The sequence below is a fragment of the Drosophila tropicalis genome, unplaced genomic scaffold (assembly GCF_018151085.1).
Source record: "Drosophila tropicalis isolate 14030-0801.00 unplaced genomic scaffold, ASM1815108v1 contig_1190, whole genome shotgun sequence".
NCBI lineage: Eukaryota > Metazoa > Arthropoda > Insecta > Diptera > Drosophilidae > Drosophila > Drosophila tropicalis.
This window is the reverse complement of record NW_027172561.1, coordinates 2,023,454-2,050,040: the sequence shown is the minus strand read 5'-3', so window position 1 is coordinate 2,050,040 and position 26,587 is coordinate 2,023,454. Positions and strand designations below refer to the sequence as shown.

The following is a 26,587-nucleotide window of genomic DNA, read 5'->3' as shown; positions in this document are numbered from 1 at the left end:
GCTGAAGTTAAAACAAAAAAAGTCAGGTAATAATTTCAAATCGAATTTCCTCAATATTATGTGAAATCCGCGTGTGTAAAGGGTTACGACACAACATATCCACTCACATACATTTGTATATAGTTGCATGTGTTCATTCTTGATTTTACATGCGAAAAGTGCGTCCGTCCAAATTAATAGTGGGGCTAAAAATCGATAGTCGTCGGTGTGGAAATGAAAAGAGACGAGAAAAAAAAAACTATGATATATTCTGGTAGGGGCTCCTTTGACATGACGTGACTAAGTCTACTTTGCTTTTACAGCTCCATAAACAGTCTATTATACGGAAAGCACAGATAAATTGTCTGAATCTACATATATACACATCGAACTGAATTTTGCAGGTCGAACTAAGTAACTGTAAATCAATGTAAGTAGGACAGGAACAACGACAAATATAAAAAAAAATAAAATAAAATAATAGGAAGAAAGCGAAGGAGAACTACCGCATAAAGAACCTTTAACTAAACAAAACAAATCGAATTTGGATTTTGCATTATTTACAGATGGCGAACAATAACTACGCCGGGTTCAACTATGGCGGCACCCAATACAATACGGGCCAAGTCTCGTACCCGGCGGTGACAAACGCGACTTATGCCAATGCGGCGGCCTATCAGAACGCTGCTGTGGCTGCCGGCCAGGGTGGCTATGCAGCAGCCGGCGCTGGCGCTGGCTCAGGAGCTGCCGCTGGCGGGGGTTATGGCGGTGGCGGTGGTGGTGGATATGGCGACTACCGCAGCGCCATGCAATCATATGACGCCAGTAAGACATTCTATCAGCAGGCGCCGGCCAGCTACAACACGTCGGCCACGACAGCTGCAGCAGTCAGCAAAACTCATTATTCGGCGCCGCCCGTTAAGAATCCCGTGAAGAGTGGTGGTAGCAAAATGGACAAATCGAATGGCACAGCACCAAAGACGCCAAGTGCGAATCCAACCGCTGGCAATTATAGTGGCTATGATACGGCTCTCTATAATGCAGCCAGCATGTATGTGGCACAGCAACATCAGAGCGGTGTCGGTGGCGGCGGCGGCGGCGGAGGAGCTTCACAGAAACCAAATGGTGGCTCCAATAATTGGTATCAACGAAAAATGGGCATGGGTCCTGCATTTCCGGGAGCAGCTGCTTTGCGTGGTCTACGTCCAAAGGCACCGCCGCGACCACAGCAACTGCATTATTGTGAAGTCTGCAAGATCTCTTGCGCAGGTCCGCAGACCTATCGTGAGCATTTAGAGGGCCAGAAGCACAAGAAGCGTGAAGCCTCACTCAAGATGCAAGCCAGTGCCACAACCACCACCCAGAATCGCGGCAATAACTATCATTGCGAACTTTGCGATGTCACTTGCACCGGAACAGATGCCTATGCGGCTCATGTGCGCGGCGCTAAGCACCAGAAAGTTGTCAAACTGCATCAGAAACTGGGCAAGCCAATACCATCGGATGAACCGAAGAAATTAGGTAAAATTAATTTTGTTCCAGCTGCTGGAGAAGCCGGAGCAGCTGCAGCAGCTACTGGCACGGCAGCCGCTGGCGGAGCTACCGTAAAAACAGAAGGTAACACTAGTGGTGGTAATGGGGATAATGAATCTGCTACCGGCACGGACAATCTTGATGACCAACTCGACGACTCTTTGGGCGAGAATACGGATAACATTAAACCAGTTGGCGGCGAATACATTGAAGAGGTCAAAGATGAGGAAGGTAAAATCCTCAGTTTCAATTGCAAACTCTGCGATTGCAAATTCAACGATCCCAATGCCAAGGAGATGCACATGAAGGGTCGGCGACATCGTTTGCAATACAAGCGGAAAGTTCAACCCGATTTGGTTGTAGACTTTAAGCCAACTCCACGACAGCGTCGCCTAGCCGAGGCGCGAGCTCAGCGCGCCCTCATGTCATCGCATCGGGGCGGAGGAGGCGGCGGTGGTGGCGGCGGCGACGACCATGAGAGTGGCGGCAACTATTGGGAGGAACAAAGAAATCGGCAATACAACGAGGAATATGACTACAACAACTGGATGTCCCGCAGCTTTGGTGGTAAGTGAATCCTTTCTAAATCTTGGTCCTAGCCCCAACTCTAGCACATATGAAACTAGAGACGTTATTGCTTTTTTATATTTTATGGCTTTCGCGTGATTTGTTTCTTATTGAGGACAAGTTATCCCCACTCATTCCTTCATTCGTTTGTTCGGTCTTTGTCTGAATTGACTGCCGCTTGCCTTTGGCCAATTATTAGTAAATTTCATCGATGTTTACTTATTTTTTATGCCTTAGCACTCAAACACGACAAGTACTTAAGAGTCGCTTATGGAATGTCCCCAATTTTCTTCCGTAATTGCATTTGTAATCAAATATACATACATATATCAAATTTCCTGCTCTATACGTAGACATAAAAACGAACGAAATCTTTCAGCTAACCAAATACTTATTAATCTCTCAAAACAAAGATGGAAAAATAGTTGCATGTGTGCAAAAAAAAGTTTGCTTTATATAAAAATAAAAATGAATCTGCGAAACCGAATGAATTAATTCTTAGAGTACCCTGATCCAGTGATTGAAAATGTTATAGTAATAAGGAGTTTATAGTTTTGATATGCATAGAAAGTCATTCAGAGTCTGAGTATTCCCATGGTGTATACATCGGAAACTCAGTGCGTATTGGTTACTGATAATATTTGCTTTAAATGGGCAGAAAATATAAATGAAATCATTTTTCTTCGTCGTCAATAAAGCCACTATATAATTTACGTATGCGTTTACGTCTGATTTATATGATTGGTTTTATTACTTATTGAGCACCGAACAAACGAAGGAGTACGATCATTTCGTCAGGACTCGTATTCATTCAATTCATTTCAGCATCTTTTAGTCAATTCATTTTTGACTTAGTATCGATTTCAATTTAGTAGTTCAGTCGAAATTCAGGTCAATGATATCTATAATTTTGCGGCATATTTTACATATATGAAGAATAACAAAACAAAAAATTCTGATTTTTCCCTGGCAGGTGCCCAGCGCTTTGGACGCATGGGGGAATGGTCCGCCACCGCACTTTGGCATGATGCCCGGTGGAAATGTACGTCGTCCGGAGAGTACCGACGATCGTCATGCGATTGCTCGACATGCCGAAATCTATCCCAAAGAGGAGGAACTGCAGACCATACAACGCATTGTCTCGCATACAGAACGAGCATTGAAACTTGTCTCAGACGCCCTCACCGAGCAGCCCAATGACACCGGACCGGCGGCCAAGAAGGAGAAAACAGACAAACCATCTGAAAAGGATGGAAGGGACAACCAGATATTTTCGTTCCACAAAGATGCCGACAACGGCGGCAATATAGTACGCATTCTCAAGGGTGTTATGCGAGTTGGTTATTTGGCCAAAGGATTGCTGCTTCATGGTGACAGTGCCGTTGAATTGGTAGTACTCTGTGCGGAGAAACCAACGGCTGGATTGCTGCAGCGGGTGGCCAATGTGCTGCCGGATAAGCTCAAGGAGGTGGCAGGTAAGCTGGGTGTTTGGCGAGAGAGTATATTATGTGAAATCATTTCCACCTGGTCTCACTCTCCCTATCCTATCTCTTTCCTATTCTCTCTTTACCTATCTATCTACATACTTGTCTGTCTCTGTGTGTCTGACTCTACCTCTCTCTATCTCTCTCCATCTCTGTCTCAAATCTTTATGCCTTTCGGTTATTTCCAATTGCAAGGCAAAAAAAAAAAAAGAAAAAAATATATATATTTAAAACGAGAAACTTTTTCCAGAGAAATGGCTTAAGTGTGACACAAATAAAAAAAAAACGAAAGGATCATAACTTAAAAACTTGATTTTTGTTTGGTCAATTTCACCGGATACCCCAATGTTTAGTTATTGGTCTGATATTTTGTGAACTTGGCCAAAATGGTACGAAAAAAATAAATAATTGATAATAATATATACTTTAGAATAAAACGCCCGATCTGAACCGATCCGATCGATATGCTATACGTATTTATCAAGTACGACGCGGGCAATTTGTGTGGAAAAAGTCGAAAAGTTTAAAAAAACAAACAAAAATAATAGTTATTGTACATACATATACTACTTACTACTACTACTACTACTACCTAGGACTACCACCTATTCTCTGTGTGCTGTTGAGCCCTGTTGATGCGGTGAAAAAAAGAAATATATATATATATATATAAAGAAAAAAAATGCGAATAGAAAACCGCCACAAACCGCGCCCAACAAACCAGCAAAAAAAAAAACAAAAAAAGAATATATATATATATAAACAAATAAAAAAACAAACACCACCCACTCTTCTTAGTAGCCCCACAAATTTGATTTTGACGTATTTGCCGTTTTCAGCTTCTGTCTCTCTGCAGGATATAAGAGATTTCTCGAGCCTTAGCCTAGAAGCTCTACTACTACTCACTACTCACTGTCACTCAGTCTGTTGTCACTACTCAGTTAGATCTCCCCCAGTTGTGTGTTTGCTGATCCTCCTGCTATCCTACTGCTACTACTACTACTGCTACGACTACTACTTCTACTACTACTGCTACTACTCTACTACTACTGCTGCTGGTGCTGCTGGTGGTGGAGAAACCAAATGGATCGTAACGGTAACAAAGCAGTGCTCCTCCTCCTTCGAGTTTCTTTACCCGCAAGAGGATGGAAGATGAGATGAGAGTTGTGTGGCGTTGGATGAATGAATGAATACATGCAACAACCAACCAGCCAACCAACAACAACAAACCAAGAAACAACAACAACAGAAACCAATCAAAATAATCAAGCAAATTAATTAATTGTAAAAAATCTTTACGAAATTCGAAAAAAAGACAAAGGAGTATATTTATACAAAGTTTTTGAGAGCCAGCCCAAACAACACATTCAATGACTGTTCTCTCTCGTTTTTGATGCTCCACTCGATCTCTCCTTCTCTGCTCTATATACCACGCCCCGCCCCCCACCTCAATATATTTATATATACAAACATAAAATTATATACATATATATATATATATATATATATATATATGTATATATACAAATAGATTCTCTTTGTCTCTCTCACTCTCTCTCTCTCTCTTTTTTCTCATACTCTCACTCTTACTACTCGACTGCGACCAACAACAGAGAAACTTTGTGTAAATAAAGTCCTTTGACAAACAACGCTGCCCAGAAGCAATGCGATTAAATAATATTTATAATATATCTATATATATATTGATCCACACACAGACGCAAAATGTATGAGACAAAATTGCCAAATCTCGGATTACAGAGAAGAAAAACTCCATATACATTGTAAAATACTACTCACTCGTATTTATCTCTATAAAAAAAACTACCCATATATGTATATATATATATATATATTTTAAATATCTATATATATATATATATATATGTGCGCCAGCCGATTTGTGTGTATCAAAGCTTGATGATGATGATATTGATGATGTTGATTTGATGATGATGATGATAATAATGATAACGAATAATAATGATGATAACGAATGGTGAAGGAAAAATTGCGACCGAAATTTACGAAAGTTGCGCGTCCACGATCCAAAAATGTACAAGTGAAATGACATCGCGGCCAGAAACGCAAAATCTCGCAACCGTAATCGATCAAAAAATTTCGTTCAATGTTTTTTATATTACCATATGTTAAGAATTTGCATTCTAAGTGGAACTGCAGGACGTGCAGTTCCGTTTAGCAAAAACAAAAATACTCCCAACCAGGTCCCAGCACGCAAGTTTCATACGATAAACTGCTAAAACAAAAACATTACAAAAAAATCTATATACTTCTGTTTGCTGGGAACAGATGGGGGATTTTCCGTGGCACGTAGGAAGAAACAAACATTTTTATCTCATGTCCATTTTTAACTATTCCTATTGATAGTTATCTGTGTATATTGCGGGCTCACACTTGAATTTTTGCTTCATCCACCTATATATTTATATATATATTTCTAATGTTTGTCTCTTTTTCCAATGAACCGAGGCATTTATTTGACAAATCCTTTAAAAAACAAAAAAATGCAAAACAAAACGAAAGAAAAAAATTAAACTTTGGCCACTTTTGGGCCCCCAAAAACTAATACAAAACTCCCTCTCCGCTCGCTTTCCTTTCCAGGTGACATTCAGGTCAACTATCGCGTCGAGGTCAATGCCGAGGATGCTGCTGTCATAGTGCTCGATGATGCTGTCTCAGTGAAAATCACATTAACGTCCCCATTGCTCCGTGAGGCTAATCCCGCAGAGATTGCAGCGGCTGCTGCTGCAGCGACAACTGCCGATGCAGAGTTTTTGCCACGCGAGCCATGCCTAAGGGTAAGAATCTTTAAATAATCTCTGACAAGTTTAATTTCTAAATAGGTTTCTGCCTCTCTCCCTGTTTTGTTAAATAGGCCCTTGCTGATTTACGTCACGCAAAATGGTTCCAGGCCCGAGCCACAGGACTGCAATCATGTGTCATGGTTATACGTATATTGCGTGATCTTTGCCAGCGAGTTGTCTCCCTGGCAAGCCTTGCCGCAGTGGTCCCTCGAATTGCTTGTGGAGAAGGTTATATCATCGGCCGGTTTTCCCATATCACCCGGCGATTGTATGCGACGCATTATGGAGGCATTGGCTTCAGGTTTCCTAATCAATGGACCAGGCCTATTGGATCCCTGCGAAAAGGATCCAACCGATGCGTTACAAGAGCTAACCAAACAGGAACGCGAAGATCTCACTGTGTCGGCGCAATTGTTTTTGCGTTATATCGCTTTCCGACAGATTTTCAAGGTTCTTGGTATGGATCAACTGCCGGCCATGAAATTTCCTATGCGTCCGTGGCGCATTAATCGTAAACGTCGCCGTTCTTCGGGCAAAGCGGGTGTCGGCGGCGGTGAGGCTGAATCTGCTGACATCGATGAGACCGGCTCGGATGAGAAGGTGGCAAAGAAGGAAGGTGGTACCGGTGGAGTCAGTGCAACTGCTGGAACTGCTGCTGCTGGCGGTGTTGCCGCTTAATTAAAGCGTGCCAACACAGCAGTAGGATGTAGGATCGGCTATTAAATATAAAACACACCCACTTTTTTTCTCAATTGAAGTGCGTCCCCCCAAAACGGAACGAACGCCCAGCCCACACTTACTAAACAAAGAAGAAAACAAAAACTATCTCTTATATCTCTACGAGTATTCTAAAAAAAAAAAAAAAAAATTATAATAACGTAACTACAAACTAATTGCGCGGAGCATCGTCAGATCCGGGCAAGAGTTGTAACATGTCCAACATGCTGCCCCTCCTCCACATTTTCCCCACACAATTTGCAAGTAGCGAAACCAAATGAAAATTTCAATAAGGAAAACTCCAACTTAATAATATTTTAACAATTATAAGAAATTATATAACAAATTTCTAGATATTTGCTGATTAATAAGAAACGAATATACCAGATTGTATTTCGTTTTTAGATGATGATGAAGAGAGGCTCAAATTCTTGGCTATCATCGTATTATATGAGAAAGCTTAGCCCAAGAGAGAAGAGCCTCATGCAACTACACGTTTCAACATACATACATACTTATAAATATATTAAACATGATGTTTAAGACCGAAACAAATTTTAATAAAACATACATACATGAACAAATATAGGATATATTAAAAATATTACTATAAACCCATAGATGAAAAGTTGAATGTTTCTGTCTTGACTTACTATAGAAATTCCTGCCATTTGGAGCAAGTATTTTTGTTAGTTTTACGTTTACTGGGCAAAGGGTCCGCACCGGTATAGGATTCATCGTCCGACTTATCCAGCTTTTGGTTTTTAAACTCAACATAAGGAGTGGGAGCAGGACGATCAGGAAGCTCATCTATGTAATTTGCCCACTTGCTGGAGCTTGAGATGTGGCCATCGTGTTGTTGCTTTTGCAATTTCAGCATTTTATTGTTATCCAATGACTGAGACTTCTGTCCATGTTCCATGTTCAATATTTGTACCTTTTGACGACACTCCGCTCCAGATCCGCGAAAGAATTCTTTAAGCAGTTTCTGCTTTTGGCGGCAAACTTTACATTCCCATTGGTTGGTTTTTTTTACAATGTCAACCTAAAAGTGACGGATAATATGTAGACAGAGAGATGATTTACCAATGGTGGGCTGTACCCACCTGGTAGAGATTGCATGCTATGCACTGCAAAACACGAATTTGCTGCGACATCGCTTTTAATTTCAAAATGAAAATAAAAATTACCGAGAAGGGTTGCCAGATTCGTAGAAAATGGTTAGCTTTGTGGCCGAACTAGTGGTTCATTGGAACTGGAAGCAGTATCCGAAAATGTGTTCCAGTCGGAACCGGCCGCGATTTCTGTTTATATTTACTTATTTGCAACTTCTTTAATCAGTTTGGTTTTTGTTTTAGTCGTGTCACCCACAAGTGGCTATTGCCCAGCTACGATTAGAAGATGCGCCTGGTATGTAGACGTTGTTTTTATTCAGCATGATGCGGCATTTTATTATTGTATTATTTTGCAGTATTGCCTTAGTGGTGATTTGGCGAAGCCATGCTACATTATTACTTTCAAGGGATTAAGGATTATGCTCGACTGTGGCCTGACTGAGCAGACAGTCCTTAACTTTTTGCCATTGCCTTTTGTCCAGAGTCTGAAGCTATCGAATCTACCAAATTTTATACCTAGCCGGGATCATGATCCTCAGATGGATGGCGAATTGAAAGAATGCTGTGGAAGGGTGTTTATCGATTCCACACCCGAATTCAATTTACCCATGGACAAAATGCTCGATTTCAGTGAAGTCGATGTGATACTTATCTCAAATTATCTGAATATGCTCGCTCTACCGTATATCACGGAGAACACGGGATTCAAGGGCAAAGTTTATGCCACTGAACCAACACTGCAGATAGGACGCTTTTTTTCTCGAAGAGCTGGTCGACTACATTGAGGTGTCGCCCAAGGCATGTACGGCTCGCCTCTGGAAGGATAAACTCCACGTCTTACCAAGTCCACTCTCCGAAGCATTTCGTGCGAAGAAGTGGCGCACCATCTTTAGTCTCAAGGATGTTCAGGGCAGCCTCTCCAAGGTAACCATTATGGGCTATGATGAAAAATTGGATATACTGGGCGCGTTTATAGCAACACCCGTTAGCTCAGGCTATTGCCTAGGCTCCAGCAATTGGGTGCTGAGTACAGCACACGAGAAGATCTGCTATGTAAGCGGCTCCTCAACACTAACCACACATCCACGGCCCATCAATCAGTCGGCATTGAAGCATGCAGATGTACTGATTATGACTGGACTAACGCAAGCGCCCACAGTCAATCCTGATACAAAACTCGGAGAACTCTGCATGAATGTGGCCCTAACCATAAGGAATAATGGCAGTGCCCTAATACCATGTTATCCATCAGGTGTTGTCTACGATCTCTTCGAATGTCTTACACAAAATCTGGAAAACGCTGGCCTCAACAATGTGCCCATGTTCTTTATATCACCGGTGGCCGACAGCTCCTTGGCCTATTCCAACATCTTGGCCGAGTGGTTAAGTTCAGCCAAGCAGAATAAGGTCTATTTGCCAGATGATCCATTTCCACATGCCTTCTATTTGCGCAACTCCAAGCTGAAGCACTACAATCATGTGTTTTCCGAGGGATTCAGTAAAGATTTTCGGCAACCTTGCGTCGTATTTTGTGGTCATCCGAGTATGCGTTTTGGTGATGCTGTCCATTTTATTGAGATGTGGGGCAACAATCCCAATAATTCGATTATATTCACTGAACCGGATTTCCCATATCTGCAAGTATTAGCACCGTTCCAGCCATTGGCCATGAAGGCCTTCTATTGTCCCATAGACACTTCACTCAATTACCAGCAAGCAAATAAGCTTATCAAAGAATTAAAGCCAAATGTTTTGGTTATCCCAGAGGCCTATACCAAACCCCATCCATCGGCTCCAAATTTGTTCATCGAGCAACCGGATAAAAAGATTATCACCTTTAAGTGTGGTGAGATTATTAGATTGCCACTGAAACGGAAATTGGATCGTATTTACATCACCTCCGAATTGGCTCAAAAGATATCGTTACGCGAAGTGACCAATGGTGTCACATTGTCCACCCTCACGGGTGTGCTGCAGGTCAAGGACAAGGTGCACTGCATCCAGCCATGTGCAGATTTCGTTAAAGACGATCCCACCGGCAGCAGCAGTAGTGGCGCATCACCTGCTCCATCCAAAGAGGAAGTGCTGAAGAATGTGAAATACGAATACGGCGCAGTCGATGTGGATCTTCTAATGAAACGTCTTACTCAGGATGGCTTTACCAACATCAAAGTGGATCGTACTGGTGGTTTTCTATCCCTGCACTTGGTCAACGAGGACACCACCATTAAATTCGAGGAGAACGAAACTCACATCATCTGCGGCGATAAACCAATCACACGACTTAAATTACGTGACACGCTCCTAAAATGCTTACAAAGCTTTTAGAGAGAAAGTGAGGGAGAGACAGATAGGGGAAAAATACGACGTCATCCTTTAATAATATGTATTACTTATTAATTAACAAATAAAAGAGACTATTTTTTACGATTCCGTGGCCTTTAATACAAGAGAGCAACGGAAGCAAGTCTCGTGGTCATTGGGTTGTAGGCTATAACGACGGCAACGTGGACAAAGCGTTGAGTTTAGCATCTTTAGATTAACCTTGGCCTCCTGGCACAGCTCCACATCGATCGGTTGTTGCAGGCTGACTGTCCCAACTTGCAGAATCTCGCAGAGTTCAGAGTTTTGCAACTCTTTAAGCAGTTCATGTTGTTTTGGATTGGCACACTGTACCGTCACGTCCAGGAGCCATGTGTTGGCATCACCTGATTGCTGATTAAGCAAACGTTTGATATCCAATGCTGCATTTACAATTTGCACAGATTTGGCATTTCGCCAATTAGGATCAGCTAAAATGAAATCCGTATGAAAGCCATCGCTCTGTGGTTCATAATGACGCCAGCTTTCCTCCACCAAGAAGGGAACAATAGGCCACAGCGTCTTGCACAAGTGTCGATAGCAATGTGTCAGAGTCTGCCGTATAGCAGCCAATTCCCCACTATTCCCGCAGTATAAACGATCCTTGATTAGATGCACATAAATGGCAGATACCTGATTCACAATGAAATTCTGAATGCTGGCTACCACTCGATTATACTCGTAATTATTGTACAAATTCTCGATCTAAGTATTTAAATAGGTATTTTGTTTGATAGTTTAGCCCCAAAATTGTGATTTTCCACTTACCTCCGCATCAAAATCCAGCAGATTACTTAATAGATACTTGTTTAAATAGCTCTCATCTTCCTGGTGCTGGGTTAACTTTTGTTTTTCACCAATTACACCATTTAAGTAGCGCAGGATTCCACGCACTTTGCTGAGATTATCAGCAGATTGTTGTAGTAATTTATCACTAACAGTTATGGACATATTTTGGGTGCCATGTGAAGCCACCCACCAGCGTAGGACATCAGTGCCGTATTTCTTTGTAATTTGTTTGGGTGAAATAACATTACCCAAGGATTTTGACATTTTATGACCCTTCTCGTCTACTGTGAAACCGTGCACGAAGAGGGCCCTAAGCAAAAGCCATTAGATTTGATTTGATTAGATCATTTACTTAAGGGGAAAACTTACTTGTAGGGAGCAGTATTGCGTGCTGCTACGCTGGTTAGAAGGGAGGATTGAAACCATCCAGTGAACTGATCATATCCCTCCAAATAAAGATCAGCCACCTGTTCTCCTTGCAATACAGCAGACCAAGTGCTACCAGAATCGAACCAAATGTCGAATATATCCTTGCCCTTGACTATTAAATCGAGATCACAATTGATACCTTCGACTATCTCTGCGGGCAATAGTTTATCATCCAATGTCTGTGACCACCAAAAGTCCATATTGCCAGGATGGCTTTACCAACATCAAAGTGGATCGTACTGGTGGTTTTCTATCCCTGCACTTGGTCAACGAGGACACCACCATTAAATTCGAGGAGAACGAAACTCACATCATCTGCGGCGATAAACCAATCACACGACTTAAATTACGTGACACGCTCCTAAAATGCTTACAAAGCTTTTAGAGAGAAAGTGAGGGAGAGACAGATAGGGGAAAAATACGACGTCATCCTTTAATAATATGTATTACTTATTAATTAACAAATAAAAGAGACTATTTTTTACGATTCCGTGGCCTTTAATACAAGAGAGCAACGGAAGCAAGTCTCGTGGTCATTGGGTTGTAGGCTATAACGACGGCAACGTGGACAAAGCGTTGAGTTTAGCATCTTTAGATTAACCTTGGCCTCCTGGCACAGCTCCACATCGATCGGTTGTTGCAGGCTGACTGTCCCAACTTGCAGAATCTCGCAGAGTTCAGAGTTTTGCAACTCTTTAAGCAGTTCATGTTGTTTTGGATTGGCACACTGTACCGTCACGTCCAGGAGCCATGTGTTGGCATCACCTGATTGCTGATTAAGCAAACGTTTGATATCCAATGCTGCATTTACAATTTGCACAGATTTGGCATTTCGCCAATTAGGATCAGCTAAAATGAAATCCGTATGAAAGCCATCGCTCTGTGGTTCATAATGACGCCAGCTTTCCTCCACCAAGAAGGGAACAATAGGCCACAGCGTCTTGCACAAGTGTCGATAGCAATGTGTCAGAGTCTGCCGTATAGCAGCCAATTCCCCACTATTCCCGCAGTATAAACGATCCTTGATTAGATGCACATAAATGGCAGATACCTGATTCACAATGAAATTCTGAATGCTGGCTACCACTCGATTATACTCGTAATTATTGTACAAATTCTCGATCTAAGTATTTAAATAGGTATTTTGTTTGATAGTTTAGCCCCAAAATTGTGATTTTCCACTTACCTCCGCATCAAAATCCAGCAGATTACTTAATAGATACTTGTTTAAATAGCTCTCATCTTCCTGGTGCTGGGTTAACTTTTGTTTTTCACCAATTACACCATTTAAGTAGCGCAGGATTCCACGCACTTTGCTGAGATTATCAGCAGATTGTTGTAGTAATTTATCACTAACAGTTATGGACATATTTTGGGTGCCATGTGAAGCCACCCACCAGCGTAGGACATCAGTGCCGTATTTCTTTGTAATTTGTTTGGGTGAAATAACATTACCCAAGGATTTTGACATTTTATGACCCTTCTCGTCTACTGTGAAACCGTGCACGAAGAGGGCCCTAAGCAAAAGCCATTAGATTTGATTTGATTAGATCATTTACTTAAGGGGAAAACTTACTTGTAGGGAGCAGTATTGCGTGCTGCTACGCTGGTTAGAAGGGAGGATTGAAACCATCCAGTGAACTGATCATATCCCTCCAAATAAAGATCAGCCACCTGTTCTCCTTGCAATACAGCAGACCAAGTGCTACCAGAATCGAACCAAATGTCGAATATATCCTTGCCCTTGACTATTAAATCGAGATCACAATTGATACCTTCGACTATCTCTGCGGGCAATAGTTTATCATCCAATGTCTGTGACCACCAAAAGTCCATATTGCCTTCACTTTTTAAGCGGGCACACAAATGGTCGATAAGTGCTCGATTAACCATTACTTTGCCAGTATCCCGGCGATAGAGAACCGGTATAGGCACACCCCAGGCTCGCTGTCGTGATATACACCAGTAGGGACGTTTCTGTAGTTGATTTAACAATGCTTTCTTACTGGCCTCGGCATTTACTTTCGGATAGACTTCCACTTGGTCCAAGGCGGCAGCTGCAGGTCCTTTCAATTTCTCCGTATTGATAAACCATTGCTCACTGGCACGCACAATTACGGGCTCTTTAGTTCGCCAATCTATGGGATAGGAATGTTCCAATTGTGTGGCCTTAACCACGTCTTGGGCTATGTGCTGCAACACAAGCGAATTGCCTTGACCTAACACGGATTGGCCAACGAGGAAGTCTGGAGCTTCTTTGGTATAAATGCCCGACTCATCCACAAAACATTTGACTGGTATCTTTTTGGATAGGCAAATTAGAAAATCATCAGGCCCATGAGCCGGAGCAGTGTGTACCAGACCCGTACCCTTGTTATCCTGCACATGTTTGGCATCGAAAAATGGCAACTGGGTCTGCTCTCTATCAATGGGATGGTGATAGCTTAGCTGGTTCAATAAGCTGCCATCAAATTTATGGACAATTTCGCACTTAAGCTGCGTAGCGGCCTCAAATTCCGTTACCAGAGCTGCAGCTATTAAATATAGATTATTTGGATCACGATCTGTCAATTTGATCAGAACATAGTCCAGCGATGAATTGAAACAAATTGCTTGATTGCTGGGCAGTGTCCAAGGTGTGGTAGTCCATACTAAGGCATAGATTGACTTGAAACCGGCATGGGGATTCAATTTGAATCTCAGATACACAGAGGGGCTGATGTGTTTGGCATCATACTCCAGTTCGGCCTCAGCAAGAGCTGTTCTAGAGCAAACTATTAGAGGAATCAATAGGTACTGGCGAGGACAACGTACTCACCTGGACGAGGGTGACCAGTAGACGGGCTTCAAATCCCGATACACAAGACCACGCTCGTAGAGATCATAAAACATTTTCAGCTGATTGGCTATGAATTCTGGCTGAAAGGTCATATAGATTTGATCACGTTGCCAATCGGCCAATATGCCCCAACTACGAAACTCATCCTTCTGCGACTGAACCGCCTCCAGGGCAAATTTGCGCGCTACAAACAATCGCTAGTTGGTTAGGTATCGGTTTAATCCACATACCCTAACTGATTCCACTCACATTTCTGTCGTACATCCAAAGGATCAGCAACTGATCCCACACCACTTGCATTGGTGGCCTTTAGTTCAATCGGCAGGCCATGACAATCCCAGCCAGGAATATAATTCACTTTTTGGCCATGAGCCACCCGCTGACGCAGTGTTATATCCTTAAGAATTTTGTTCACCGCATGACCCATATGCAACTGGCCATTGGCATAAGGTGGACCATCGTGTAGCACAAATGTGGGTTTCTCATCAGTCAAATTCCGCCGCTCCTGGTACTCATAGGCAGAGGCTATTTGATTCTGTCACAGAATGGAGCAATGGGTACGTAATAAAAACGAAAATGCAAAAGTTACGTTAAAATTCCCCATGAAACTCACATTCAATATTTGTCGCTCTTGCTCTTCTCGTTTGGCTGCACTGAGACGATTGGGGAACTTTGTCTTGGGCAGGTTAATGGTATCTGTGTATCTTTTGACATCTTTCTTAGCAGCTTTCACACAATATAAGCGAAGTCCAAGACGGACATTAAAGGCACGCAACATTTCGGCAAACTTAATGACGTAACGCGGCTTATAACGTAAACACAAAAACATTAAGACTACACTGGGAAAAATAAAAGCCAACAACGTTTTAAATGTTAGTAAAATTTAATTTACAAAATTTCATCGATTTAATTGAAGATCGAAATTGTTGTTCTATTTCTTATTGTCCTTATCTTTTGGTGAATCTCCCTTTGTTTTTGTTTCGTCTTTCTTCTCCTTTGATGGTTTAGCATCTTTGTCGGAACTTGCCTTGGGCGGTTCAGCTTTTTTGGACGATGTGGCAGCCTTGGTTTCGCCTTTTGGCGGTTCCTTCTTTGACTTCGAATCCTTATCATCCTTTGGCTTTTCTGCATTAGAGGAGGCATCTTTGGTCTCCTCCGGCTTCTTGTCATCCTTGGCAGCATCTTTTCCCCCTTTGTTTGGCTTCGCTGCTTTGTCCTTTGGTTTCTCGTCCAGGGAGGCAGCCAGTTGATTTGCTTTAGCAACAGCTTCATCCGCATCACCGACCATATAGAAGGCAATTTCCGGAATATCGTCAAACTCGCCATTCAATAAACGTTTGAAGCCATCCACACATTTCTCGACGGGAACCATTTTGCCTGGATGGCCGGTGAACACCTCGGCCACCTGGAATGGCTGAGAGAAGAAACGCTGCATTTTGCGGGCACGCGTCACCGTTAATTTATCATCTTCCGACAGCTCATCCATGCCCAAAATGGCAATAATATCCTGCAGTGACTTATACGACTGCAGTGTCTTCTGCACTGATCTAGCCACGCTGTAATGCTCTTCACCCACAATCTCTGGGTCAAGAATACGCGAGACTGAATCCAAAGGATCCACAGACGGATAGATACCGAGCTCGGCAATTTGACGCGACAACACAGTGGTGGCATCCAAATGCGAGAACGTAGCTGACGATGCCGGATCGGTGAGATCATCGGCAGGCACATATACAGCCTGAACCGAGGTTATTGAGCCATTGCGTGTACTAGTGATACGCTCCTGCATGGTACCCATGTCAGTGCCCAGCGTTGGCTGATATCCCACCGCCGACGGGATACGTCCCAATAGAGCGGACACCTCAGATCCGGCCTGGGTGAAACGGAAGATGTTGTCGATGAAGAGCAAAACATCCTGACCGTCTATGTCTCGAAAATATTCTGCAATGGTCAACCCTGTCAGCACAATGCGAGAGCGTGCTCCAGGCGGCTCATTCATCTGGCCAAATACAAGCGACACCTTGGACGAATCATCATCAATGGAGATCACATTGGACTCGATCATTTCATGGTAAAGATCGTTACCTTCGCGTGTACGCTCACCAGCTCCAACAAATACCGAATATCCACCATGTGACTTGGCAATGTTATTAATTAGCTCCATAATGAGCACAGTTTTACCTACACCGGCACCGCCAAAGAGCCCAATCTTGCCACCCTTCACATAAGGGGCCAGTAGATCAATTACCTTAATTCCAGTGACTAACATTTCTTGTTTCACACTTAAATCTTCCAATTCGGGTGCATCGTTGTGGATAAAAGAGTGGAAATCGGATTTGACCTCACCACGTCCATCGATCGGATCGCCAACCACATTTAGAATACGTCCAAGTACGGCCTTGCCAACGGGCACACGAATGGGATAACCCGTGTCGATAACTTTCTGACCACGACGCAATCCCTCGGTGGAGTCCATAGCTACACAGCGCACCACATTGTCGCCCAGATGATGAAAAACCTACAATGGTTTCCATTCAAGTCGATTAGGTGACCCTTGAGCTGCTTCAAACCAAACATTTTTAACATACCTCCAAGACCAAATGCTCAACTGGAGCATCTATAACTTCTATGGCATTTAGTACCTCGGGCAATTCATCCGGAAAATAGACATCAATCACGGGTCCAATGACAGCTTGTATCTGACCCTCAAGACGTTTGCCATCTAAATTCTTTGGAGCAGTTCCTCCTCCACCCTGGATTTTGCCATCGTCTCCTTTTGTCAAATCCTTGCCTATGCCACCACTTTCATCAATGTCATCACAAGGATCGCGTGAAAATTCTGAAATTTCCTCGCAAATGTCTTCTTCCGCACCGGACTTCTTATCATTGCGGCTCATCCAAGTGGCATGCAAATGGCGAGCCAGCAAAGGAAACTTCATCTTTGATGGTTGTCCTTGCACGTGATTTAGATTATTCCATTTATAGCCAATTCGGGCGTATCCTGTTAGCCAACAATTAAACCCAGTCATCAGCAGGAATAGCCATCCAATCATTTAAATTCTTACCTGTGACCAATCTTAACCAAGCAATCGACATTTCGTTTGGTTTTGGTGTTCCTTTTTTATTTGTTTCAATTAAATTTAATATTTCTTTGAAAATTGCTTTTTGCTCTTTGCAAATTTATGTGCCAGCTAGTTCACAAAGAGATGAATTGTGATATTAAATGACAGCTCAAACTCCTTGAGCATTTTGCTAACTGACATCCAAAGTCAAGGCCTACTCGATACAGGAAAGAATATATATACATATTTCAAAGTCGGGAAACTCTTTAAAGAGACCAAATATTTTATGGAAATAATTCTAAATACATGTTAATAGTATAATCGTATAAGTCAGAATTTTAGTCCCCTGTTTCATGCTTAAATTATATTTAAAAAAAAAAAACTATTTTTTAAAACAAAATTAATATATTAAAAATATTCAGGTGCCAAGAAAGGTTTTTTAATACACATATATATATATGTGTATTTTTATAATAAAAAATTTATGTAACAGACAAATGAAAGCTTTTAAGAGCCCATAATCCAATGTTGCCATATCGATAGCCACGTCTGTCCGTATGAACACCTCGATCTCAGAGACTGTAAGAGCTAGAGCTATTGAATTTGGTATGCAGACTGGTAAAGTGTGCACGCAGGTTAAGTTTATTTCAAATTTTTGCCACGCCCACTTTGCTTTAGCTATTGGGGCACAGCTAGATAATTATAAACATTTGGTATGTAACTATGTATATGCGTTGATTTTTCTTGTTTAACATGTATGCCACGCCCACTACTGCCCCCGAAATCGAAATAGATTGCCTCTAAAAAACAAGTATTATTCGATTTTGATAGTCCCTAAAATAAACCATTTATCTAAAACTAAAGGAGTTAATTATAATTAATTGCCTCTTTCTTCAAATAATTTTCAAACAATTTTAATATTTTAAGGTTTTTTAGGCATTAATATATTTGCAGTAAATGATTGAATATTTGCTAACAAATTGAAACCCAAAAATTACCCTCCTTTCAAAGTTTGCTTATTCCAAGGCAAGGTTGCCATGGCTACATGGACAAAGTGAAGTGACGATGTGGAGAGTTTGACCAAAGCATTTGTGTTTTTTATTGCTTGTAACCACTTGGGAAATGGACGTGCTTTCGCATTATAGCTCACCTGTAATTGAATTCCCGGCATCCCAGCCACTGGAAAAGCAACACACACTGGTGGATAATTGTACGGGAACAGTTCCACCGGCAGCCAGTTCGGATGCGTCTACCGAAACACAACGGAAACACAATGTGGCCTCTCAAACAGAACAAACAAGATTGGCCACAGGCAGTAGTGGCGGAACCTGCGATGAACGAGCCCTGGCCAAATGGTTGCGTCAGATATGCCCAATGGTCGAGCAGGAATTAATGCATCCCACTCCGATGATGGAGGAGCAGACAACTAGCCAGGGTAGACTTGAAAAAGAGGTCCATGTGCATACATATCAGAAATTGTCCATGGGCAGCAGTGCAGATAATTCCCTAGGCGTGGGTTTGGCCATTTGGTTGTGTGTCCAGACCAATAATGCTCCTGTGCTGGTGGCCACAACAGTGGCACCCCCACGACGACTGGTGCGAGCATGTGGATCAGCAGCTGAAACTGTTTGTGCCACAGCGTATGTCACATGGCAACTATGTAATCTTCAACGAGGCCAAGACATTGCCATTGAAGTCATGCTTGCGTAGCCTGTGCACGAATCCCTTTAATAAAAACATTTTCGCCGGTTCCACAATGGATGGCGAGATCTTCGTATGGCTGTACGAACAACTGCGCAGTGGGATCGGTGTCCACACGGTTGATCCAAATGTAGAGATCACACAATTACACAGTGTTGCCTCGCCCCAGGGAGCAGCTGTGGCCCTTGATTGGGTATCGGAGAAACATTTGGTGGCCAGCTATGCCAATGGAACCCTACATCAGTGGGTTATGGGCAAAGAAATGACTTTGGATTGGGAGTAAGGGTGGGCCATTAAACTGAACTCAACAAGAAACTAAAATTCTCTTTCCCGGCAGATACACTGTGCCACCTACAATTAACTCGGAAGTTACGGCCATGGTGGTCTTGGGAGTTGAGGATTTCGTATTGGCCACCAATGATGGCGGTGTCTATCGCTGCTGGAGTAATGGGCGACAAAACGGCATGAACCCCAAGCATCTGCAACTAATGGCATTGCGTAGGCATCGTTTTATGGTCTCGACCTTGTTGAAAACAGAAATCGATGGTCATCAGTTTGTTCTCAGCTGTGATCTAAGTGGTCAGGCCTTCTTTCATGACATGCAACACGTAGATGAGGTTGGTTGGTGATCAGCCCAAACAGAGGTCAAATGCTAATCTCCTTCTCTTGTTTAGGATGCCGCCCAGTTGAGCATACAGATTCCATTGCCATTTAAGAGTGTCATTGCCTGCAGTAAGGATGGTAATATTATCTATTGCCCCAGCAATGATGGTTCCCTGGACTATTATCGCATCAGCGATGGAGCTCATGCTCAAGTCAAGGGAGCCCTGCGCGGTCGTGGTAATTACATACGAAGCAGTGACAATGGGTAAATACAAATCTTTGTGGCTTATTTGATATGATTAATAATTATGTACGTTTCGTTTTTAGCTGTTGGCTCATCACAGGACTCTATGGCGATGAATTTCAAATATTCTATGTGGAGCAATAATCAATTTACTCTATTAATTTGATTCGATTTTGATATTATCGCTTTTATTTGCATAGTTTTTGTGTGTGTTTAGTTTTTTTTTTTTGATGCACGATTTCCATCTTCATATAATGTTGCGGCTATTTACACGAGTTTCATTTTAAAATTTCTCAGATCTCTAACAAATATAATATGTAGGCTATATGTCTATATATATTTTAAAGTTTTTGTGTGTGTGTGTGTGTATATGAAAATAGAATTTGAACCTAAGAGGGGCGGGAAAAGGGACATAAGAGCTTCGTTTTTTTTCTTTTCTTTCTTATTTTTTTATAATATTGTTTAAAATAATCGGGGATAGCGGATACTATATATAAATATATTGCATATAAAAACTGTTCACATCTTTCAAATTAAAATCCACATACAATTACAATTCACATTCACAGATAAAGAAAAAGGAAAACGAACAGCGGTTTCTTCTTAACTTCTATCAAAAACATTTTTGTCAGTTTTTACATCATTCATCATAACAAAAAATAGGCAATAGACAGTAAATTGTATATATGTGTGTGTGTGTTGTGTGTTCGAGTGATGTGTTAAGTTAATCTGTCATCTCATACATAATTACAAATTGGCAATATAGCATTAGAAATGAATATATGTATATGTTTATAACCATTTGCACTAGTAAATAAATTATAATTTTTTTCTTTTGTTTCATTAAAATTAGCTTTAACGAGATATATATGCTGTATATATATAAATATATGTATAAATTTAATAGAGCTCCATACAATTTTGCTAAATCTCTCACGTAACGAACGTCGTCTTTCTCTCCTCTATATCTGTGTTCGATCATAACTTTACTATACCACTTTAATTTCGCTTCTATCCACACGTTCAACTTTTTTACTTAAGCTTAAATTGCTATTTGCATTTTGCACATATCAAATATTGTTGGTATTACGATAGTGTACAGGTAATAATAATAATAACTAGTAGATGCCCTGTGTTCTTGATTGGCTTCATAAATTCAATTGAAGAGTACCGTGTTGGGATCTTCATTATCCATTTGTTTCACATGGCGTAGGACATCCTTTTTCGTAATCACACCCAACAGTCGTCTAAAGGAAGGGTGTATGGAATCAGTAATTTATTCATTTGAAATTAATTCCCGTTAGCACTTACCCATTGTGTGTGACCAGTGTTTGGCGTAGACCCAATTTACGGAACATATCAACAACAGTTTCCATTGGAGTTTGATCTGTTACTGTAATTGGCGCCATATCGAGAATTTTCTTTAGCTTAAGTGGCGGCGGTCCCAGATTTTGTATGGGTGTGGTTGAGGTAAATAATACTATGGAACTGCTGTTGATACCCTCAATGAGACGCTTGCCATTGCCTGTGGAGGCAAGAAGTTTTCATAAATATTTATACCTATATGTATGTTTCTAATTGCATTTTTACTCACCAATAGCTAAATTAAGATCTCTACGCAATACAAAACCAACTAAATATTGATTCTCTCTGGATACTACAACAGGATAACCATTATGTTCCGTTTCCTTTAATAGATTCTCCACATCGTCCACCGTCATTGAGTCTTGTGTGATAACGTTTAACGTTTCATTGCGTCTAAAAGAAAGAGATAATTCAATTTATAGTAGAGAAATGGTTGAGGAAAAAAAACACTCACTTGGGCTGCATAACATCCGCCGCCAGGGTTGTATGGGCAAATTCCTCCTTACTGTCCAGGAACGGATAACCATTAAGCGCTATGTGAGCATCGTAGATGCCCTATAAAAACCAAAACCCCACAAGTATAAGCAAGAGTTGATCTTCAAGAGAATGTTGAATTCTTACCTGTCTACCCAAAGCATCGCCAACCCACTTGGAGGCCATGGCAGCGGCCATCAATGGCACAATATAACGCACTCCGCCAGTCAGCTCAAACATAATGACCACCAAGGAGACAGTCATGCGTGTAACGCCACCTAAAACAGCTGCCGCACCGACCACCGCATATAGACCTGGCGTAATAAGATTACTGTCCGCACATTCGCCGGTGAATAACCAAATGTTTGGATAACTATAAGCCAATTGCTCCACGCCGATGCCAACAATACGTCCCATAATGGCTCCCAATAATAAGGATGGTATAAATAAACCAGCTGGCACTTTCATGCCAAATGTAAAAATGGTTAAAGCCAATTTAAGGATAAATGTTAACAAGAGCAAGAAAATGGATCTGTAGACTCCAGGACCGGGTTCGGTAACCTCAATGGAGCTGGCACCCGACGTCACATTCATGCGCTTATAGTCGCTGCAAAAAGAAGACCAAAAACATGAAAAACAATGAAACAGGGAATCGATCGATGGCTACTTACCATAACGGATTTGTGAGATCCCCGGGCGAACATTTGCTCACTAACAAAAAGATTAACTCATTCATGTTCATGCGCGTAAATGGATTCGGATAGCAAATGATGCCAGTGATCAAGGTAACGACAAGCACTTCCATTACTGGATATTGGCCCAGTTTGCTGAATTTTCTATAGCGACACCACCACAAATTCGCCTTGATAAAGAAGGTACCAATGACGCCCTAAAAACAGATACGAAAATGATTAATAAATTTTAGTTTGAAGGTCCGCCCATGTATATGGTATTTACTTACACCCATGATGCCCAGAAAGACAAATGGTATTAGCTCAAAGAATATCCACGGCTTATTGTACTCAACAAAGAAGAGTACGGAATGTTCATTCCCAAAGGGTGTTAGAGAACGCAGGACAAAAGCAGCAATTAGGGCACAGAAAAACGATCGCCACAATGTCTTCAACGGGAAGTAGTAGGAGACTTCCTCCAGAGAAAATAAAACACCACCAATTGGTGCTCCAAACGCCACTGAGACGCCAGCCGCAGCTGCAGCCGACAAAATCTCACGTTTCTTTGCCTCATTGCGTCCGTATTTCGGAAATAGATGAGAGAATATGTTGCCTATGCAACTGGCTATATGCACCATTGGACCTTCTTTGCCCAATGTCAGGCCAGCAGACACGGAGAGCATTAGACCAACGGATTTAATTAGTAGCGTCCATTTGCCAAGATAACCGCGTATAATAAAGCCCGACAAAATTGTTTTAATCTCCGGTATACCAGATCCACAGGCATATGGGGCAAACATTCGGACCAGCGAAGCGCTTAGCGACGCAAACAGCAAGGCCCAAAAAACATACGTAATGTATGAGATAATATATGGACCCGTACCATTACGACTCAGGCCAAAGATCTCTGGCCATGTCTTCCACTGTTAAAAAGAAGAATGAAATCAATGAATTGATAGTACAGACAACATTATTATTAATTACCGTAGAGCAGTTGCCTTCATCGAATACAGATTGCTTAGCTGGATAGCAGCATTGCTCCCGATTAAACCAAAAGGCAGGCGGACAAATGCCATGCTTCAAGTCGGACATCCAACTGGCTCCAATATCAACCATGCCAGCCACACAGCCCGCCGCAATGCCCACTAACAGAACGCACAACCATCCCGAGCCAGCATCAATTGAACCCTGTGAAAAGTGAAATAATTTGTATTTTTTAGCGCCTTTCTCTAAGTTGCTGATGTTAATACTTACCTTAATAAGATCCCACACTGAATCCTGCCGCTTCTTGACTATATAACGATGACGCATACGATCTCTGGCTATATCCCGCTGCCAATCGATTGTATGAAAATCTTCATATTGCCCAATTCCAGGTATATCATCTTGTACATCCGAGGAGCCATAGAACGAGAGTGCTCCTAAGTATGCATGAAAAATTCAATATATTAGCGAACTTTGTTAGTGTATCTTTTCTTAGACAAGAATAATATGTACTAAGTTATTAAATCCACAAACGAGCGCGACTTGCTATTTCAAACGGTTCATTCGAAATCAATGGTTACGAGTAAAAATGGTTTCGCTCATACATATGTACATCCATATATGCATGTGCTGTGGTAGATTTCAATTAAAAAACAGACGACTAAAAGTATGTCAATGTATTGGAACATTGAAGTAAATTGAAGTTAGGCTTTTAGCAACGACTCTGTATATGTTAAAGATTGTTTAAACTTAGATAAGGGTTTTCTAGTGTGGAATCTTGTGACGCCCGTCGAAATAAAAAGTGGATCTTAGTTAGCTTTTTAGAGATAATCTTCATAATCATTCAGAAGAAACGACTGTAAAATCTGTTTTTGGAAGCACATTTTCTGCTGCAGATATGCAAAGTCTATTATATTCTAATGTGATATGAAAATGGGGCGACTGGACGACTTTAGCCCCCAACAATTATTGGCATATGTCTGTATGCTAATCATCGTCAATCAACATCATCATCATCATCGTGATTGTGGTATGTACATATACATATGTATGTATGTACATACATACATTTGTATTAAATGAATAAAAATAACAAATAATAAATGAAATAAAAGTACAGCTGTGCCACGCCGGCACAATTGAGACCGGGTGACGTTGCCGTCGACGTCGTCTTTGTCGTTGCCTTCTTAAATTCATGAATCTTGACTAATAAGCTAAATAAACGGACTTTAATTCCGCTTCATCACACCACACAGAACTCACCATCCATGGGATCGCCAAAGGCACTGTGAGTTGGAACATGCTGATGCTGGTGATGCAAATGATGGTGTTGATGATGATGCAGAGATCTTTGATTTCCAGTATGGAAATCCGTATCCGATTCGGTGGCTGTTTCACGATTGCCTCCTACGCTGACGCCGCCGCCGCCAATAACATCCCCTGGACTGGAACGCGGCGTTATGTCAATCATATCTTCATCATCTGTGCCTGGTGCTGTCAGGGATGTTGTTAGCTTGGAGTGGGGTGCCAATGGATGATCATGATAACTAGAATCGCCATCACCTCCTCCGCTGCCACCTGTTGTGTGACCATTTGACTGCAAAACAACAACAGCAAAAGAATCGGAATTGGACAACTTTAATTCATTTTCATTTACACAATGATAAGATTAAGATCTTTTGGCCCTATTACCATAACTTTTTAGCTGGAAGTTTTTAGATTTTTCTTTGTAGAATTACTCAGCTATGCAGCACACATACTGACACACACACAGAGACACAGATACAAGTACATACAGGTACTTACATATGTAGAAACGGTAGAATTTCCGCCCCCATATGCCAGATATATCTATGTATATGTATATATATGTATGTATGTATGTACATATATAAATATATTAATGTATATGTATAGATAAGTAATACGTGTATCTGCGATTTACTTAACTCGTAACTACTGTGTGCATAATATTTATTTATTGTTTTCCCTTAACTGATTAATAGGCCATAAGCTGCTGATATTTTGTTATCAAAAATTGTTGATGGCTTACCTTTTTCATTACCGTTTGATATGCCGTTATATAGCTATTACCCTCTGCAGCAGCCTCTCTGCTTCCTTTTAATGGGAATTTTTCCATTCCTTTTTAAATATATGTATTTTGTGTGCGTATCAAAGGTGTTTTTTTTTTTTTTGTTTTTTAGTGGTTCTGGCTACTCTTCCTCTTCTTTAATTATTTTGCGTTGCAATATGTGCAGAGACGCACTGATGTGTTTTTCTTTATATTTTTATTTTCTTTTTTCTCCTTTCACAAGTGCGCGCACACACACACACACATACAACAGCTTCTAACACACACACACACATACACGCACGCACGCACACACACACACGCACACATTCACGAGCGCGTAGACAAACACAAACAAATCAGTTTCTTTCACATTTCACTTGCGGCACTTCTGGTGAACTACTACTCATTATTATCTACGAATAAAACGACGCTGCTGAGTAATCGTGTTACTTAATTTGCAAATTCATTGTATTATGTTTTTGCTTGAATTGGTAAAATTAACAAGAAAAAAATATAGTTGACTTTTGTGTGCGAATAATTTATTGCTAAAACTTAGAGTGGCCAGATGTCAACAAATGACAAAATACTGAATGAACAGAATGTTTAAAATACCAGACAATTGAATAATATTTTGCAGCACTGATTACCATATTTAAATTACGTGCAGCTATGGGGACATAATTTAATTTTTCGCACATGTGTTGATGAACTCCCTTCGCTCGAAATCAGTTGTTTTCTTTTTTTGTTCTTTTAAAAAAATCACATCATTAT

At 41.3% G+C, this 26,587-nt stretch overlaps 7 protein-coding genes across 7 annotated transcripts; 3 read left to right on the top strand and 4 right to left on the bottom strand.

The window, feature by feature from the left end:
• Positions 1-254: 254 nt before the first annotated feature.
• On the top strand, positions 255-7,689 carry Zn72D (Zinc-finger protein 72D). The gene is given in 7 exon segments (XM_068293351.1): positions 255-409; positions 546-2,079; positions 3,053-3,075; positions 3,077-3,554; positions 6,186-6,382; positions 6,460-6,564; positions 6,566-7,689. Coding segments are annotated over 6 exon segments (2,838 nt in total). The 5' UTR covers positions 255-409; the 3' UTR covers positions 7,067-7,689.
• Positions 7,690-8,374: 685 nt separating this feature from the next.
• IntS9 (integrator complex subunit 9) lies at positions 8,375-10,650 on the top strand. Its single transcript, XM_068292038.1, is given in 3 exon segments — positions 8,375-8,515; positions 8,577-8,972; positions 8,974-10,650. Coding segments are annotated over 3 exon segments (1,980 nt in total). The 5' UTR covers positions 8,375-8,506; the 3' UTR covers positions 10,549-10,650.
• On the bottom strand, positions 10,572-12,112 carry LOC137578321 (isoleucine--tRNA ligase, mitochondrial-like). The gene is made up of 3 exons (XM_068292050.1): positions 11,740-12,112; positions 11,350-11,680; positions 10,572-11,286 (listed from the first exon to the last, which is right to left on the bottom strand). Exons 1-3 carry the CDS (start codon positions 11,997-11,999, stop codon positions 10,645-10,647), a joined length of 1,233 nt encoding a protein of 410 aa, XP_068148151.1. The 5' UTR covers positions 12,000-12,112; the 3' UTR covers positions 10,572-10,644.
• Positions 12,113-12,207: 95 nt separating this feature from the next.
• IleRS-m (Isoleucyl-tRNA synthetase, mitochondrial) lies at positions 12,208-15,429 on the bottom strand. The gene is made up of 6 exons (XM_068292027.1): positions 15,252-15,429; positions 14,888-15,173; positions 14,618-14,822; positions 13,376-14,563; positions 12,986-13,316; positions 12,208-12,922 (listed from the first exon to the last, which is right to left on the bottom strand). The coding sequence occupies exons 1-6, from the start codon at positions 15,414-15,416 to the stop codon at positions 12,281-12,283; spliced, it is 2,817 nt and encodes a 938-aa protein (XP_068148128.1). The 5' UTR covers positions 15,417-15,429; the 3' UTR covers positions 12,208-12,280.
• Positions 15,430-15,502: 73 nt separating this feature from the next.
• On the bottom strand, positions 15,503-17,833 carry ATPsynbetaL (ATP synthase, beta subunit-like). The gene is made up of 3 exons (XM_068292016.1): positions 17,704-17,833; positions 17,227-17,639; positions 15,503-17,156 (listed from the first exon to the last, which is right to left on the bottom strand). The coding sequence occupies exons 1-3, from the start codon at positions 17,732-17,734 to the stop codon at positions 15,570-15,572; spliced, it is 2,031 nt and encodes a 676-aa protein (XP_068148117.1). The 5' UTR covers positions 17,735-17,833; the 3' UTR covers positions 15,503-15,569.
• A 413-nt stretch (positions 17,834-18,246) lies between these two features.
• On the top strand, positions 18,247-20,881 carry LOC137578913 (uncharacterized). The gene is given in 6 exon segments (XM_068292531.1): positions 18,247-18,306; positions 18,712-19,281; positions 19,283-19,680; positions 19,739-20,018; positions 20,076-20,269; positions 20,332-20,881. Coding segments are annotated over 5 exon segments (1,392 nt in total). The 5' UTR covers positions 18,247-18,306; positions 18,712-18,822; the 3' UTR covers positions 20,393-20,881.
• Positions 20,727-26,385, bottom strand: ClC-c (chloride channel protein 3). The gene is made up of 11 exons (XM_068292519.1): positions 25,796-26,385; positions 25,006-25,339; positions 24,013-24,179; positions 23,743-23,946; positions 23,049-23,681; positions 22,759-22,976; positions 22,235-22,694; positions 22,068-22,168; positions 21,843-22,006; positions 21,560-21,773; positions 20,727-21,495 (listed from the first exon to the last, which is right to left on the bottom strand). Exons 1-11 carry the CDS (start codon positions 25,880-25,882, stop codon positions 21,405-21,407), a joined length of 2,673 nt encoding a protein of 890 aa, XP_068148620.1. The 5' UTR covers positions 25,883-26,385; the 3' UTR covers positions 20,727-21,404.
• Between the last annotated feature and the right edge of the window lie 202 nt (positions 26,386-26,587).

Excerpts from the sequence above, each read along its gene's own strand:
- ClC-c (XM_068292519.1), bottom strand. The coding sequence starts at position 25,882 with ATGGAAAAATTCCCATTAAAAGGAAGCAGAGAGGCTGCTGCAGAGGGT. Across the intron at positions 22,977-23,048 it reads TCTTTCTGGGCATCATGGGT|GGCGTCATTGGTACCTTCTT; the intron begins GTAAGTAAATAC and ends ATCTGTTTTTAG. Across the intron at positions 21,774-21,842 it reads AGATCTTAATTTAGCTATTG|GCAATGGCAAGCGTCTCATT; the intron begins GTGAGTAAAAAT and ends TTGCCTCCACAG.
- LOC137578321 (XM_068292050.1), bottom strand. The coding sequence starts at position 11,999 with ATGGACTTTTGGTGGTCACAGACATTGGATGATAAACTATTGCCCGCA. Across the intron at positions 11,681-11,739 it reads CGCAATACTGCTCCCTACAA|GGCCCTCTTCGTGCACGGTT; the intron begins GTAAGTTTTCCC and ends GCTTTTGCTTAG. Across the intron at positions 11,287-11,349 it reads TGCTGGATTTTGATGCGGAG|ATCGAGAATTTGTACAATAA; the intron begins GTAAGTGGAAAA and ends TTAAATACTTAG.
- ATPsynbetaL (XM_068292016.1), bottom strand. The coding sequence starts at position 17,734 with ATGTCGATTGCTTGGTTAAGATTGGTCACAG. Across the intron at positions 17,640-17,703 it reads TTGGTTAAGATTGGTCACAG|GATACGCCCGAATTGGCTAT; the intron begins GTAAGAATTTAA and ends GTTGGCTAACAG. Across the intron at positions 17,157-17,226 it reads TTGAGCATTTGGTCTTGGAG|GTTTTTCATCATCTGGGCGA; the intron begins GTATGTTAAAAA and ends AAACCATTGTAG.
- IleRS-m (XM_068292027.1), bottom strand. The coding sequence starts at position 15,416 with ATGTTGCGTGCCTTTAATGTCCGTCTTGGACTTCGCTTATATTGTGTG. Across the intron at positions 14,823-14,887 it reads TTTGGATGTACGACAGAAAT|CGCGCAAATTTGCCCTGGAG; the intron begins GTGAGTGGAATC and ends GATTGTTTGTAG. Across the intron at positions 12,923-12,985 it reads TGCTGGATTTTGATGCGGAG|ATCGAGAATTTGTACAATAA; the intron begins GTAAGTGGAAAA and ends TTAAATACTTAG.